Source organism: Acartia tonsa, chromosome 1 (assembly GCF_053477335.1).
Source record: "Acartia tonsa isolate MP-2025a chromosome 1, ASM5347733v1, whole genome shotgun sequence".
NCBI lineage: Eukaryota > Metazoa > Arthropoda > Copepoda > Calanoida > Acartiidae > Acartia > Acartia tonsa.
The window spans coordinates 50,795,858-50,810,917 of record NC_137260.1 but is presented as its reverse complement, the minus strand read 5'-3'; the positions used below and the strand labels follow the sequence as shown (position 1 = coordinate 50,810,917).

At 32.8% G+C, this 15,060-nt stretch overlaps 2 protein-coding genes across 4 annotated transcripts in view; one reads left to right on the top strand and one right to left on the bottom strand.

The window, feature by feature from the left end:
- The window catches only part of LOC145323275 (3',5'-cyclic-AMP phosphodiesterase 4C-like), a 325,817-nt gene that overhangs the window by 217,211 nt on the left and 93,546 nt on the right, over positions 1-15,060 (bottom strand). The window lies entirely within an intron of this gene.
- On the top strand, positions 237-14,628 carry LOC145323326 (uncharacterized). Its single transcript, XM_080165757.1, has 7 exons — positions 237-788; positions 2,005-2,148; positions 8,648-8,797; positions 9,135-9,243; positions 9,464-9,513; positions 12,738-12,964; positions 14,494-14,628. The coding sequence occupies exons 1-7, from the start codon at positions 525-527 to the stop codon at positions 14,546-14,548; spliced, it is 999 nt and encodes a 332-aa protein (XP_080021883.1). The 5' UTR covers positions 237-524; the 3' UTR covers positions 14,549-14,628.

Genomic DNA, 15,060 nt, shown 5'->3' with positions numbered 1-15,060 from the left:
TTTCTATTGGGAGATACATGATACCAAAATAAAGTTAACCTTTGACAACCACATCTGTCAAGCGGTTAGCAAGATATTTCACTACAGACAGACAAATAAATCCTATTTTTTATATTTTATATTTTTAGAAAAGTAACAATTAAAAAACACTCTTACGTCATTTGTTTTATTATAAGTTTTGTTTAATGCTTTGCTTCTCATAAATAAATGTTGTCGTCCTTGTTATTTTGATAGTTTAAATTTTTACCCTTATGTTACGATACATAATTTTATTTCCTAAAATAAATCATATTTAACCAATATTGTAGTTATTGTTCAATTGTAACTTTAAATTAAAAAAGGAATAATGTTAAAAAAGCATATTATTTATTGGTATTTTTTGTACATAAACCGGTTTTTCAAACAGAGAATGTAAACAAATGCTGGTTTCAGTCAGTTTGGATCTTTCGGACCAGTACCACGGTTTTATAGAAGTTTTATATTAAATCTTTTATTACCATTATAGTTATTTTATCATATCAGTAATGTTGCGATATACATTATTGATACTTTTAGTATCTTCTACTCAAGCTGATCAGCTTGCAGATTTGATCAATTTTGTGCGTGGAAATGGTGCAAATCCTGTAGGTACTGGTTTAGGCCCGGCCAGATTAGGCGGTGCTCCTCAGCAGCGAGTTGCAGCGCCATCGGTTGGGCTTGCAGCGCCAATACCGTTTTCTGAACCTGCGGATCCATCTCGCGGCCGCGTTCAAATTGATGTGCCGCAGCCGAAATCATCCTCCCCGCAGGTAATTAAATCAATTTTCACCTAGTTTATTTGAAATCAATTTAACCATTTAATTTTAATATTGATGGATAATTACATTAACAAATTTTACAAGTTTGAATTTTAGAATTATTCCCATCATGGCGGCCCAAGGTTGCTAGTAACACTTGCTTTGATACTGTAAGCCTAGATCTTCCAGGATACTGTTGATGTATCTTAAGACATTGTTTGTAAATTTTAATCAGATTTATTTTAAGTGTAAGAAACCTCATATAACAATTTTTAGACACTTTGTAAGTGCAGCTTTCCCCACTCCCTCACTTTATTTGATTGAGGACTAAGTGGCTATTTTATTAGTTAAAACTTTTAAATAACAAATAACGTATAAATATTTAATTAAATAACTGAAATAATTTTGGGTATAGTCCCTTTAATGGCAACGCCTCTTAAGCTGCGTTTCGTCGTATTTTCACAGCTTTTCCCCTATATCTAGCCCCTTCTGGGGGTCTAACCTTGTGGGGCCAATTGCCCAATCCTGCGGGGTAATAACATAACCTAACTTAACCTAACCTAACCTAAAATAACCTATCAAAAGCAAATGTGAAAATACGACGAAACACCCCTTAAGAGGCGTTGTTACGAAAGGAAATAATACCCTGTGTTTTGTTCAACTAATCTAAAATTTGATTTTATAATTAAAGTAACCTATTCGTAAAAGACCTTATCATTAAATAATATTTCCATATTTGAATAATATTCATTTTTCTTTGTACGTCAGTTAACTGGTTTTCTAATGTTTGACTTCTAATTATAATGAGACTGAATGACGCAAACACATAGAAACGCAAATAAAGTAAACAAACTGTTAAATACATAATCATGAATTTTATTTTTTTAAACAAAGCTTTTGAATAACTTGCTTTATTTTAGTACACTAGTTTTGAAGTTATATAGACTGTTTTCATTCTAAATCTTATGTTATAATATATGTTTGCCCTGACTCTAATAAAAGTTCTTAAAACGACGACCTTTCTAAGCACATTCCATTCAATATCTAAATATATTTAAAGTAAGAAAAAGATAAATATATTCGAAATGTACATTTCGGTGATTTCTATTTATAACCTAGGATACTATAAAAATATAAAAATCACAAAACTACAGCAGCATATGCTTTTTATTTATTTGCAGTCAGATATTGAACACTTTTCCAGAAAATTTATATTTTCTTTTTAAAGGCGCCATTAATGAGCAGAGAACAGTTAATAAAGGCAAGCTCCCCGCCAAAATTTTCTGGACTACCAGCTGGAGCAACCCAGGTTGGAGGGAATACACTGAGCCTGCAGGTCAGGCAGAGAAATAGACCTGCTCCTTTATCAGAGGTAAAATCATAAGGAAAAAGGATAAGAGGGTGAATACTCACCCCAATTTCATTGTAAAATATTACTTCCCCCCTACTAAAATAATTTGTCTGCTATTTATCTAAACCGTCCGCGGCTTTTTGCATCTTAATCATAACCTATTCTGTATATGTAAAAAAAAAATAAAAAATTTTTATCTTATTAATTATTATTATTTTTCTGTAATTTATTATGTTTTTAAAAAAATTAAAGAAAATATTTTAAATACAATTTGATTTAGAATCTTAAAAAACAAACAGCCGCGGACGGTCTTAGTGCAGCAGAAAAGTATGTTTCGCCTAGTTTAAAAATAGGAGGGTTCACCTTTTATGATCAAAAATTTTTTTTTTTTTCAAATTAGCCTAAATGTAATATTTAAATCTAATTAACATGATAAAACTTTTAAATGTTTACTAATAAAAAATTAATAGTTTAGCTCTCAGCCACCAGGTTCGCTAGTTGTCTACTTCAAAGACATACATTAAAACTAAGGCTAAATATTAAATAAAAAATTTCATAACTGAATAATCTAAATAAGTGAATAATCTGTAATGCTATCTATGTTCTTTCTGGCACCATCCCAGTTGAGGAGTGAGATTCTACCCCATGTGAAAAAATAAACCCCCCCCCCCCGGCATCATGTGATTTGTACCCCATCTTAAATTTTGGTCCCTGTAATTTTCAATGTATAAAACAAAGCTTGGTGGTAATAAACTATGAGTTATAGGGGTAAAATATTACATATGGGGTAAGTTTTAAAATATGGGGAACAAAAATCACACATGGAGGTCCAAAAATTTATATGGGGTCATTTTTTCATGATGGGGTAGCTTCAAGTGCTTATATCTGGAGAACCGTAAGAGATAGAGGCCTAGTTGCTTGACTGTGGTAACTCAGATTTACATAAGAAAGCCATTTATGCACATGGGGTGTCAAAATTTGAGATGGGGTATTTTTTTCATGATGGGGTGTCAAAATTTGATATGGGGTATTTTTTTCATGATGGGGTAGGTTTGAGTGCTTATATCTGGTGAACCGTAAGAGATAGAGGCCTAGTTGCTTGACTGTGGTAACTCAGATTTAAATAAGGAAGCCATTTATGCACATGGGGGACCAAAATATGATATGGGGTATTTTTTTCATGATGGGGGTAGTTTCAAGTGCTTATATCTTGAGAACCGTAAGAGATAGAGGCCTAGTTGCTTGACTGTGGTAACTCAGATTTAAATAAGGATGCCATTTATGCACATGGGGGACCAAAATATGATATGGGGTATTTTTTTCATGATGGGGGTAGTTTCAAGTGCTTATATCTTGAGAACCGTAAGAGATAGAGGCCTAGTTGCTTGACTGTGGTAACTCAGATTTACACAAGGAAGCCATTTATGCACATGGGGGACCAAAACATGATATGGGGTATTTTTTTCATGATGGGGGTAGTTTCAAGTGCTTATATCTTGAGAACCATAAGAGATAGAGGCCTAGTTGCTTGACTGTGGTAACTCAGATTTACATAAGGAAGCCATTTGTGCACATGGGGGACCAAAACATGATATGGGGTATTTTTTTCATGATGGGGGTAGTTTCAAGTGCTTATATCTAGAGAACCGTAAGAGATAGAGGCCTAGTTGCTTGACTGTGGTAACTCAGATTTACATAAGGAAGCCATTTATGCACATGGGGGACCAAAATATGATATTGGGTATTTTTTTCATGATGGGGGTAGTTTCAAGTGCTTATATCTAGAGAACCGTAAGAGATAGAGGCCTAGTTGCTTGACTGTGGTAACTCAGATTTACATAAGGAAGCCATTTATGCACATGGGGGACCAAAATATGATATGGGGTATTTTTTTCATGATGGGGGTAGTTTCAAGTGCTTATATCTAGAGAACCGTAAGAGATAGAGGCCTAGTTGCTTGACTGTGGTAACTCAGATTTACATAAGGAAGCCATTTATGCACATGGGGGACCAAAATATGATATGGGGTATTTTTTTCATGATGGGGGTAGTTTCAAGTGCTTATATCTGGAGAACTGTAAGAGATAGAGGCCTAGTTGCTTGACTGTGGTAACTCAGATTTACATAAGGAAGCCATTTATGCACATGGGGGACCAAAATATGATATGGGGTATTTTTTTCATGATGGGGGTAGTTTCAAGTGCTTATATCTGGAGAACCGTAAGAGATAGAGGTCTAGTTGCTTGACTGTGGTAACTCAGATTTACATAAGGAAGCCATTTATGCACATGGGTGACCAAAATTTGATATGGGGTATTTTTTTCATGATAGGGGTACTTACAAGTGCTTATATCTGGAGAACCGTAAGAGATAGAGGCCTAGTTGCTTGACTGTGGTAACTCAGATTAAAGTAAGGAAGCCATTTATGCACATGGGGGTACATAAATTAATATGGGGGTCATTTTTCTATGATGGTGGGCAAAAATTGAATATAGGGGCCAATTTTTTATGATGGGGTTGGGGGTTGAAATTAGGTTAGGTTAGGTGAAGTTAGGTTAGGTTAGGTTAAAATGGGTTAGGTTAGGTTATTATGGGTTAGGTTAGGTTAAGATGGGTTAGGTTAGGTTAAAATGGGTTAGGTTAGGTTAATTTTATTAGGTTAGGTTAAGATGGGTTAGGTTAGATTAAAATGGGTTAGATTAGGTTTAGTTGGTTCATGTTAGTTTAAAATTGGTTAGGTTAGGTTAGGTTAAGTTAGGTTAGTTTAAGATTGAGTAGCCCTGCAGAGTTAGGGTCTCCTGCACAGGTTAGGTAATATTGAGAAGCCCTGCAAGGTTAGGGCCCCCGGGGGGGCCTAACCTTGCAGGGCTCCTCAATATTACCTAACCTAACTTAACCTAATTCCCTCTCCACCATAACAAATGGCCCCTATATTCAATTTTTACCCACCATCATGAAAAAAAACAACCCCATCAAATTTTGGTACCCTATGTTCATGAAGGGATTAGGAAATATTGAGTAGCCTTGCAGAGTTAGGGTCTCCTGCACAGGTTAGGTAATATTGAGGAGCTTTGCAAGGTTAGGGCCCCCGGGGGGCCCTAACCTTGCAGGGCTCCTTAATATTACCTTACCTAACTTAACCTAATTCCCTCTCCACCATAACAAATGGCCCCTATTTTCAATTTTTACCCACCATCATGAAAAAAGAAACCCCCAACAAATTTTAGTACCCTATGTTCATTAATGGCTTCCTTATGTAAATCTGAGTTACCACAGTCAAGCAACTAGGCCTCTATCTCTTACCGTTCTCCAGATATAAGCACTTGAAACTACACCCATCATGAAAAAATACCCCATATCAAATTTTGGTCCCCCATGTACATAAATGGCTTCCTTATGTAAATCTGAGTTACCACAGTCAAGCAACTAGGACTCTATCTCTTACGGTTCTCCAGATATAAGCACTTGAAATTACCCCCATCATGAAAAAAATACCCCATATCATATTTTGGTCCCCCATGTTCATAAATGGCTTCCTTATGTAAATCTGAGTTACCACAGTCAAGCAACTAGGCCTCTATCTCTTACGGTTCTCCAGATATAAGCACTTGAAACTTCCCCCATCATGAAAAAAAAACCCCATATCATATTTTGGTCCCCCATGTGCATAAATGGCTTCCTTATGTAAATCTGAGTTACCACAGTCAAGCAACTAGGCCTCTATCTCTTACGGTTCTCCAGATATAAGCACTTGAAACTACCCCCATCATGAAAAAAATACCCCATATCATATTTTGGTCCCCCATGTGCATAAATGGCTTCCTTATGTAAATCTGAGTTACCACAGTCAAGCAACTAGGCCTCTATCTCTTACGGTTCTCCAGATATAAGCACTTGAAACTTCCCCCATCATGAAAAAAATACCCCATATCATATTTTGGTCCCCCATGTGCATAAATGGCTTCCTTATGTAAATCTGAGTTACCACAGTCAAGCAACTAGGCCTCTATCTCTTACGGTTCTCCAGATATAAGCACTTGAAACTACCCCCATCATGAAAAAAATACCCCATATCATATTTTGGTCCCCCATGTGCATAAATGGCTTCCTTATGTAAATCTGAGTTACCACAGTCAAGCAACTAGGCCTCTATCTCTTACGGTTCTCCAGATATAAGCACTTGAAACTACCCCCATCATGAAAAAAATACCCCATATCATATTTTGGTCCCCCATGTGCATAAATGGCTTCCTTATGTAAATCTGAGTTACCACAGTCAAGCAACTAGGCCTCTATCTCTTACGGTTCTCCAGATATAAGCACTTGAAACTACCCCCATCATGAAAAAAATACCCCATATCATATTTTGGTCCCCCTTGTGCATAAATGGGTTCCTTATGTAAATCTGAGTTACCACAGTCAAGCAACTAGGCCTCTATCTCTTACGGTTCTCCAGATATAAGCACTTGAAACTACCCCCATCATTAAAAAATGACCCCATATTAATTTTTTGACCACCATGTGTGAGTTTAAACCCCTTGCTTCAATTTTAATATCATAGCATTGTTTGCTACCCCATCTGTGTTTTTCAACCAATCATCATGTTTGTTGACATCCAGAAAAATGTATATTATGTAGTTCAATAATCTGCCACTAGATGTTCCTATTTCAAACAAACTATTGTATTTTTTCTTCAATCGAGCCAAATTTTTATCTTAAAATATTAGGTAAAGTAAAGTATTAGAATATGTTGGTGATTTAGTATAAAAAAAGTCTTAAAAAAGAAATAAAAAAAATAAATAGAGGCATTTTCAAATTTTATTCAAAATATAGGAAAATATAGAAGAGTGAAAGGCATAGCTTCACTACAGTGGAGTATGGTAGCTTATGCTACCCTAATATAAATTCTTTCGCGCGAGGCTCACTCGCAAACCCCTCCAGACTCTCCCCTCCCCCCTACCCAGATTTTATTTCCCCTTCTGCCAATCATTCCCCCATCTGTCAAATCAGACCCCACCTTCCGATCCTGGCCCCATGTTCCTTTTTAGACCCCATCCTTCATTTTTGTCCCCTGTTCAATAATTTATCCCTTCTCTGACATTATTTTGTTTCTCTTGGAGAGGTACAAAATATGAAGATGGGGATAAATTAACATGATGGGGACAAAATAATAAGATGGGGTAAAAATTTCATGATGCCGGGGGGGGGGGGTTTAATTTGATAGATGGCGGGGGGGGGGGGTTTATTTTTTCAGATGGGGTAGAATCTCACTCCTCAACTGGGAACTTGCCGTTCTTTCTCAGACAATACTCGTTTATACAATATTTTTAACATTTTCAAGTGATGTTATTTACCCCTCAGGGTTTGGCCCTTTAGTGACAAAAATCCAAAACAAGAAAAATACAGGCAAAATAAAATTTTATGAACGCTTTGATATTCTAGTTCTATATCCAAAGCTAGATGGCACTGAAAAACTGATTATTATAATTTACAATCAAATGTTCATATTAAATTTGTAAAAACGTTTATTTATTAAAAAATATAAGTTAGATAGACTGCAATATAAATCTTATAAGCTAATAATGAGTGTTATGATTAAAGTCAGTAGCAAAGTCATGAAAAATTAATAATGATAATTTTATATTCTTCCATTAGGTTTCATCAGAATAGATGATAATTCAAAATATTTCTATTTCATCCTATAAAAATTAGATTTATGCTTCAAACAGCAACTATAATTGCCTTGAAATTATATTTAATTTTTAAGATATTCCCATTTTGAAAAGTGGTGGAATAACATTAAAAATTCAGCGCGGCAATTGCTCAATATAGGCCTCTAGGCCCACTGCCTATTTTAGTCCTTCAAATACCTCGATTTCTCTCTTTTATTATTTTCTCTATGGGTAAAATATTATTTGTCATAGAATTGTATAAATGTGTTAGTAAATACTAAACTTTTCATTTTTGTTAAGCTATTATTATTCCTGTTTTCTTAATTAAAGGGATAGTTGCACGAAATGCATTTAGTGAACTGAATATTTTTTTCTGTTAAATAGTTTAAAGTACATCTATAGGACATATATTTAAAATAATTTCAATTTTCTGCTAGGTAGTTTTAAAGATCTCAAGACTCGATAATAATTTTTTATCTATGCAACTTAAATGGCTGTCCTGTTTTTACAAAACACAGCATAACCATTTTGGTGGTGCCTAAGTGATTGCTATTTATTCTCATTCAAAATTATAAATGTGGTATTCTTGTAACTTATGCTTGCAATCATACTTGGTAAACGCACCAAGTAAAGCTATCCCTGCATTTTTTGTTTTTAGTTATGATTACTTTGCAAAGACTGGCAAATATATTTCTAGATGTAAAATTTCCATTACACTTCACTTAACCTTTTATTTATTGACTTTTAGAAATATATTTGTTATTTTACATTAAATTATGAGCATAGCAAAAGTTAAACCTAATTTGAAGACTTATAAAAGGATATCGTGTTCAAAACCCATATTTTAGGTGCAAGCTCCAATTTTCCTGTCTGAAGCCTTTCCTAGCCCATTGAATGACGTTAATCCTATCCGTCCAGCCTTGCCAGAACCTGTGGATGCTCTCCAGCACAGGTTTCTACCTGGCAATATACCTAGTCCTATCAGTGTTAACCAACAGGTAATGAAATATCCAGCGTCCATAAGTCTGCCTAAGTCCTTCCGTAACATACAAATCTTATTATTTATCAAAATCGGCATAATTTTTAACAGTTTGGTACAAAATCTTGTCACGATTAGTTATCATATTGTTTTTATTTTTTTGAACATTAATTCCTAATATGATTAGGTAAACAAAGCGAAGCATGTAAATAAAATTGTGAATACAAAAAATGTCCAGAAACCTTTTTATTTTATTCGTCAATGTTCCCATACCTAATAGTTTTATTTATGGAGCTTTGCTTTTATGCATACTATTATCCTCGGTTTTTAAATACAAAAATCCCTTTATTTTGTAGGGCTTGCCATTTTTGAGTGTATTGAACGAGCCTAGAATTGAACAAGGAATCCATAGACAAGCTCTCAGCTATGATAGGTTTGCAGATGAAGTATTCAATCTTCAACAAGGTAATTATTTTCCGCTGAAATAAAACTAGTCAAACTTGAGATTTGTTTAAACAATTTTCTACGAAAAAGAAAATGTAATCATAGAATTAATTCCATAAAAATATAAATATATTTTAAATTGTTTGTTAAATGTTGTTAGTTTTATACATAAAGTTGTCTTATATTTATCGGTAAAATAATAGCGAGGAAAGATCTTCATCGAAAGTGTATTTTTATTTAGGGCCTCAAAACTTGCAAAACTTCCAGCAACCGGATCTTGGCCGTGTCCAGGTAAAATTACATTTTTAATGATAGGTTTATTTGAGAAATATGAAATTAAATTATATATCCCTTTTTATTGATCAAGTAGAATTATTGCTTAAAGCTATTCGTAGATTCATATCTATAAGAAGTATTGAAAATATTTTTAATCATTGCGAAGTGGTAATAAAATAATAAATAAATTAGTTTATTATGGTGAAGCTGAAAAATCACTAAACCTTTCTAAACGAAATTTTATTGGCAGTTTTATCCTCCTAACTGTTTTATTTATTATTTAATGGGCTGTATAGAAATTACAGCGAATCTAAGATATATGTTTGTAATTTTGTCAGTTTGTCTTTAAGAAATGTGTTTTAAGATATTTATATTAGAAAGTTGAATTTAATGACTGATCTCTCTTGACAAAGCTGGTATCAATTCAATTACATAATATATAAAACTATCAATACAGCGAAATATTGCAAAGTTCAATTTGGCTCCAATAATCATAATAACCTCCCTCCTCTTTATTGAAATTTGTATAATCTTTTCGGGAATACTAGGTATTATACGGAGAATTTAAAACGTAATTGCAAACAAAGAACGCTTCAATGTGGTAAAAAATGACGCATGACGCATCAAGCACAGTCGTGCTGTTTGGGATAGACACCAAAGGCTTTTTCATTTACCCCCTTCCCCCAACTGGACCTTCTTGTAGACACCCACCTTAAAATTTAGTTAAGAGGGCCTTCCTTCCTTTTTCACCCCAAATGGTTTTAAATCCCTCTGGTGAATCACTGTGCACGCCACAGGCCTAAAGTTATATAAACCAAATAATTGCTTTGAAATCCAACTTCAATCGTGAAGAGTATCTTTTATTAGTTTAGGTAATGCAAACTGACGTCAGTGAACAAACCAAAATTGCATATTTTCCTTCTGGTTTCAATCTTGAGAATGTATTCCAAAGAATAAAATTTACATTACAATGGAATAATCCAAAGAATCGGGATTAAAGGGATACGCCAATGTAAGATACACTTAATCTTTTTGATTCAAATGATATTACATTATTATGCTTTGAAACCATAAAATTTTCATTTTAAAATTGCTTCTTGGTCTATGAAAAATACATTTTATGTAAGAGAAATTTAGTTCTAAATTATTTATCCCAATTTTTTATTATATCCTGCTCATTATCAATAAACAGTATAAGTACATAAATGTAACTTAAATATGGCTGAATTACATTCTTCAGCATGGCTTCGAAACCGATTAATATCCGCTGGATTAGAACCGTTTCTCAGCCATATTGTTAAACCATTTATAGCATCGTATTAAAAACAATTTTTACAAATAAAAAGATAAAAATCATGAAATTAATAGCAGTTTTTTAGCCCGGGCTTTCGGTAAATCGGGGCTACCAAAACTGGTTTTAATCTTGCACAAGTCTTTTTTTAGCTTTATTTTTTACAATCATTATAATGTTATTGTAAATGACTGCTTCGCGGATTACTTTGACTTTTTGATATCGTTCAACTAATAGTGTAATACTTTTGAGTTTTTGATAACTTTTGTTTATTTGCGAGATTGATTGCACAAAAAAATTTTACTTTTTATTTGTTGTGTACCTATCCCTTAATTTATGAGAATTTTTCTTTCTCTCTAACCTTTCCATTTATTTTATTGTAATCTTTATCTAACACCCCCCCCCCCCTCCTCCTCCCTCTTTTCCACAAAAATTCTTATCTTTGTAGACCTCGCGAATAAACCAAATGATTTGATAGAATTTATCAAGCAAAGCTTTTTTTTCAAATTAGAATTATTGGTTTAGACTTATGTCTAAACATAAGAAACAAATCTTTGGGAAGTTTTTTTTCTAGGGGTGTTTATTCTTGTGATGTGATGGTATCCCCTCCTAAAATAGTTATAAACCTTTGAGAGGCTTCACCGTAAAAGAGAACAGTGTAGGTTCAGCGGTTAGATCCTCCGGTATATATGGACACACATCCTGTTACTTATATAAGAAAAATCAATTTAATTATTTGATCTGCATCTCTATTATCTATAATTTTGTTTTTGTGTTGATTTCTTTAGTTTATCTGAGTTTTTCTCCACTTGCGTAATACTTTTTCTAAGAAGATAAAGATTATGAAAATCTTGAATACAGACTAATTAATGTTGACGAAATAAGTGTTATAAATCTACAAAACGTAGGTTTCACAAGAAACATGAAGGTTTTTTGTATCTTTTAAATAGAAATTAAAAAAACATTATTTGGAATAATAATGTCACGTCGAAAGTTGTTAAGAGGTGTGAAAAATTCTGGATATTATTATTCCTACAATCTAAAGTTTTTGTATGAAACAAACTACTGGCCTGAATTGGTTGTACTTTTCCGTGAAGTTTTATAAATGTTTTGGTGGATTTTTCTGACCTAGTTGTCCTCCCCTAGAGGCTAGGGGCGAAGGAACTGACAAATGACAACCAACTAATTTTTTATACTAACTGAATGCTAAAATGCTTATTCATTCTAACCAGCCACCGATATTTATTTCCATCTGCTAAAATACTTTTCTTGGGCCAGGTGTACACTACGTATAAGAATACAAATATTGTAGAAAATGAGCTTAGGATCAAAGTGACAGTCTATTGATCCCAGTATTATCTTGGTAGTAGAGCTACTCTAACAGGACTATCTGTACGAATAGAAATATTTCTAATTAAAACTTAATTTAGTATTGTATAAAATGTGCAAGGATTTTCTGAATAGGCCGGATGGAAAATTAGTTGCTGTGAAAAGTATATTTCTAAAATTATAATCATATCTAGACGTAAAACATATAAGATAATCTCAATAATTCCTTAATTGCATATTTTCTTTAAAAATTTTAATGATTTATAGAAAAACATTACATATGGTTATGGAAAAGAATGACCCTGGTACTGTACATTTAAACAAATGTTACAATATGCGGAGATGTATGACAATATCATGTTTATTAACATTCGTTCATTGAATGACTCCTTTCCTCTTAATTAATCCCCCCCTTATAAATTTTGAGAAAAGATGAAAATAAGTATTTTTTGAAACTAAGAACTAACCACTTCGTTTTTAAACAAAGAATGAGGGGGGTGGGGTAAGTTCTGTGCTCGGAGTCGATTAGGCAAAATAAGGGATTGTCGCAGAATAACCTATTGCATTAACTTTTAGGACTGATCATTATTTGAAAAAATATAAATAAAAATCTATTTAGGCTGATTTGACCCACCAAGAAGCTTTAACCCGCCATAGACAAGCTCTGGAGGAGACACAACGTCAACAGCAACAGCACTTGGCCAACCAACCTCTGCCACAACAACAACAGACAAGATTTCAACCACAACCACAGCCGTTGCCCCAAATTAACCAACAGCAACTGGACCCTAATCCATTGCTGGGAAGTAACAGCCGTTTTGCCATCCCTGGTTTAAATACTTTAAGGTAAATTGATTTCTTTCTCCCTTGTAAGAAACAAGAGAGGGGTAGGTTTCTTGTAAAATCCGTAAAGGTTATGTGTTATAAGTAAAAACAGTAGTAGAACGATAAAAATTTGTTAACTTTTTAAACAATTTTTTGTCTATAGTTCTTTTCAAAAAGAAATACACATATTTAGTGAATATTATCGTTCTACTACTATTTTTAACCCTTAAAACACACACCTTTATGGATTCTACCAGAAACCTACCCCTCTCTTTCTATTTAAAAGGGAACCTACATTCACTAGAATGCTTTTAAGATTTTTAGCTCTATTGTAATTTTAAATATATTGATTACTAGAGTTGGCTCGATATAACTATATCTCGCTATTGGCTAGTGTTCTATAAGCTAAGTATATATCTATTTATCCATTTCTCAATAAATCAATTTTCCGCCCCCGCCATTACTATCTAAAAGAAAGTAGTGAATATTTAATTATTTAAATGATTTTAAGATTTCTTCAATTATAATTTTTTTTCAGTTTACCATCACCAAAGGGTTAATGTGATTAAAATTTTATTAGTTTCAATATTTGAACACACAGGAAGTGTCGCCACAATCGAATTCTTTTAAAACAGAGTTTTCTTAAATTTACTATATTATGAATTTTAATTTTCTTTTTTATGATCATAAATTAAATACATCAATATAATGTAAATAGCAACATGAAATGAAAAAAAATAATTTATTTTTAATAAAGTAAATAATGGGTCTTATCGTTCTGGGCAATGAGAGTTTATTATGGATTATTGGAGCACTATGAGTTTTAAACGATTATTCCTTGGAAAATTTGAGCTCATTTATAGACATTTATTTCCTATATAGATCTGTCATGGATCTTAAAGCAATAAAGCAGGCCCTTTTGTAAATGTTAAAAATTGGAAGACTCTATTAAATAAAAGTTATCGCAAATATACTTAGTAAATGATATCTATATAATAAAGTACACTGATAAAGGAAAAAAGATTTAAAAAAACATTTCTATTATCACATTTACTAAATATTATTTGGCCAATTGATTAATATAGTTCATTATAGTATAGGGAATATGTATGTGGTGTACTTTATAACCTTGAGAAATAAGGTGTAGGTGTTGGTTAAGTTTGTAATACATGCACATTAAATAGTTTTGCATTAAATACTAAATTGGTATAAAATACCAGTAACGTCTTTAATGCTGTAGAAATATATTCATTGTCGACCTTTCTTCAATTATTTTATAACTAGAAACCTTTAAGCGTATTTAGGTTGGAAGGTGGAAAAGTTGCCCCCCCCCCATTTTTAGATTGAGTTTTAAAAAGAAAAAAAATCTTTTTTTTTTGGTTGGATAACTATTCTTGGGAGAGAGAAGATGCTCTTATCAAAAAAACAATCGTGGACCTATAAGGTGGTTCACTGTAAAGGAGAACTATATCGGTTTGTCGGTTAGCGAGATACTTCACTACAGACAAAAAAAGCTTACTATATATAATAGGATAAATAATTTGTTTCAGACGATACGAAGACGAGTTGAGACTAGCACAAGAAGCTTTGAAAAGTCTCGGATAATCTTAATATATATTTTTACAATAATTCTTTAAATGTCAGTTTATTATTTAAGTAACAACTAATAAATAATTCAAATATCATTCAGTGTTGGTACTTTTCTAAATAACACGGTTTATTATATTTTATGGTAGTTGTATAAACTATTGGAATTTGTAATAAACTTTTAACAATTATTCCATTAAATTGTAAAAATCACCAGACATACATATATGTATGTGATGTTCAGATTAGATTTATTTTACTTGTTGGTTATACCTTATTCCTTTTTTTGAACAATATTTCTGATAAGTTAGAATATATTATGTAAAATTTTCTTACTGTTGATCAAAACTATTGGCTTCCTTTAACCTTACCTGAAAGAAAAAAAGATTTAATTAGATTTTTTTACTCTTAACATTTTTGACCGTACATTTTTGATAGTGAAGCTACTCTGTAATTCACTGTTCGTCAGTCCGTCTGTCAGTCCGTCCGTAACGCTATGGTGGAAACGTAATTTTTTCGGCTTCTTTACA

Coding starts and splice junctions, on each gene's coding strand:
- LOC145323326 (XM_080165757.1), top strand. CDS start 525: ATGTTGCGATATACATTATTGATACTTTTAGTATCTTCTACTCAAGCT. Junction 8,798..9,134: donor CTATCAGTGTTAACCAACAG/GTAATGAAATAT, acceptor TTTATTTTGTAG/GGCTTGCCATTTTTGAGTGT. Junction 9,514..12,737: donor CGGATCTTGGCCGTGTCCAG/GTAAAATTACAT, acceptor AAATCTATTTAG/GCTGATTTGACCCACCAAGA.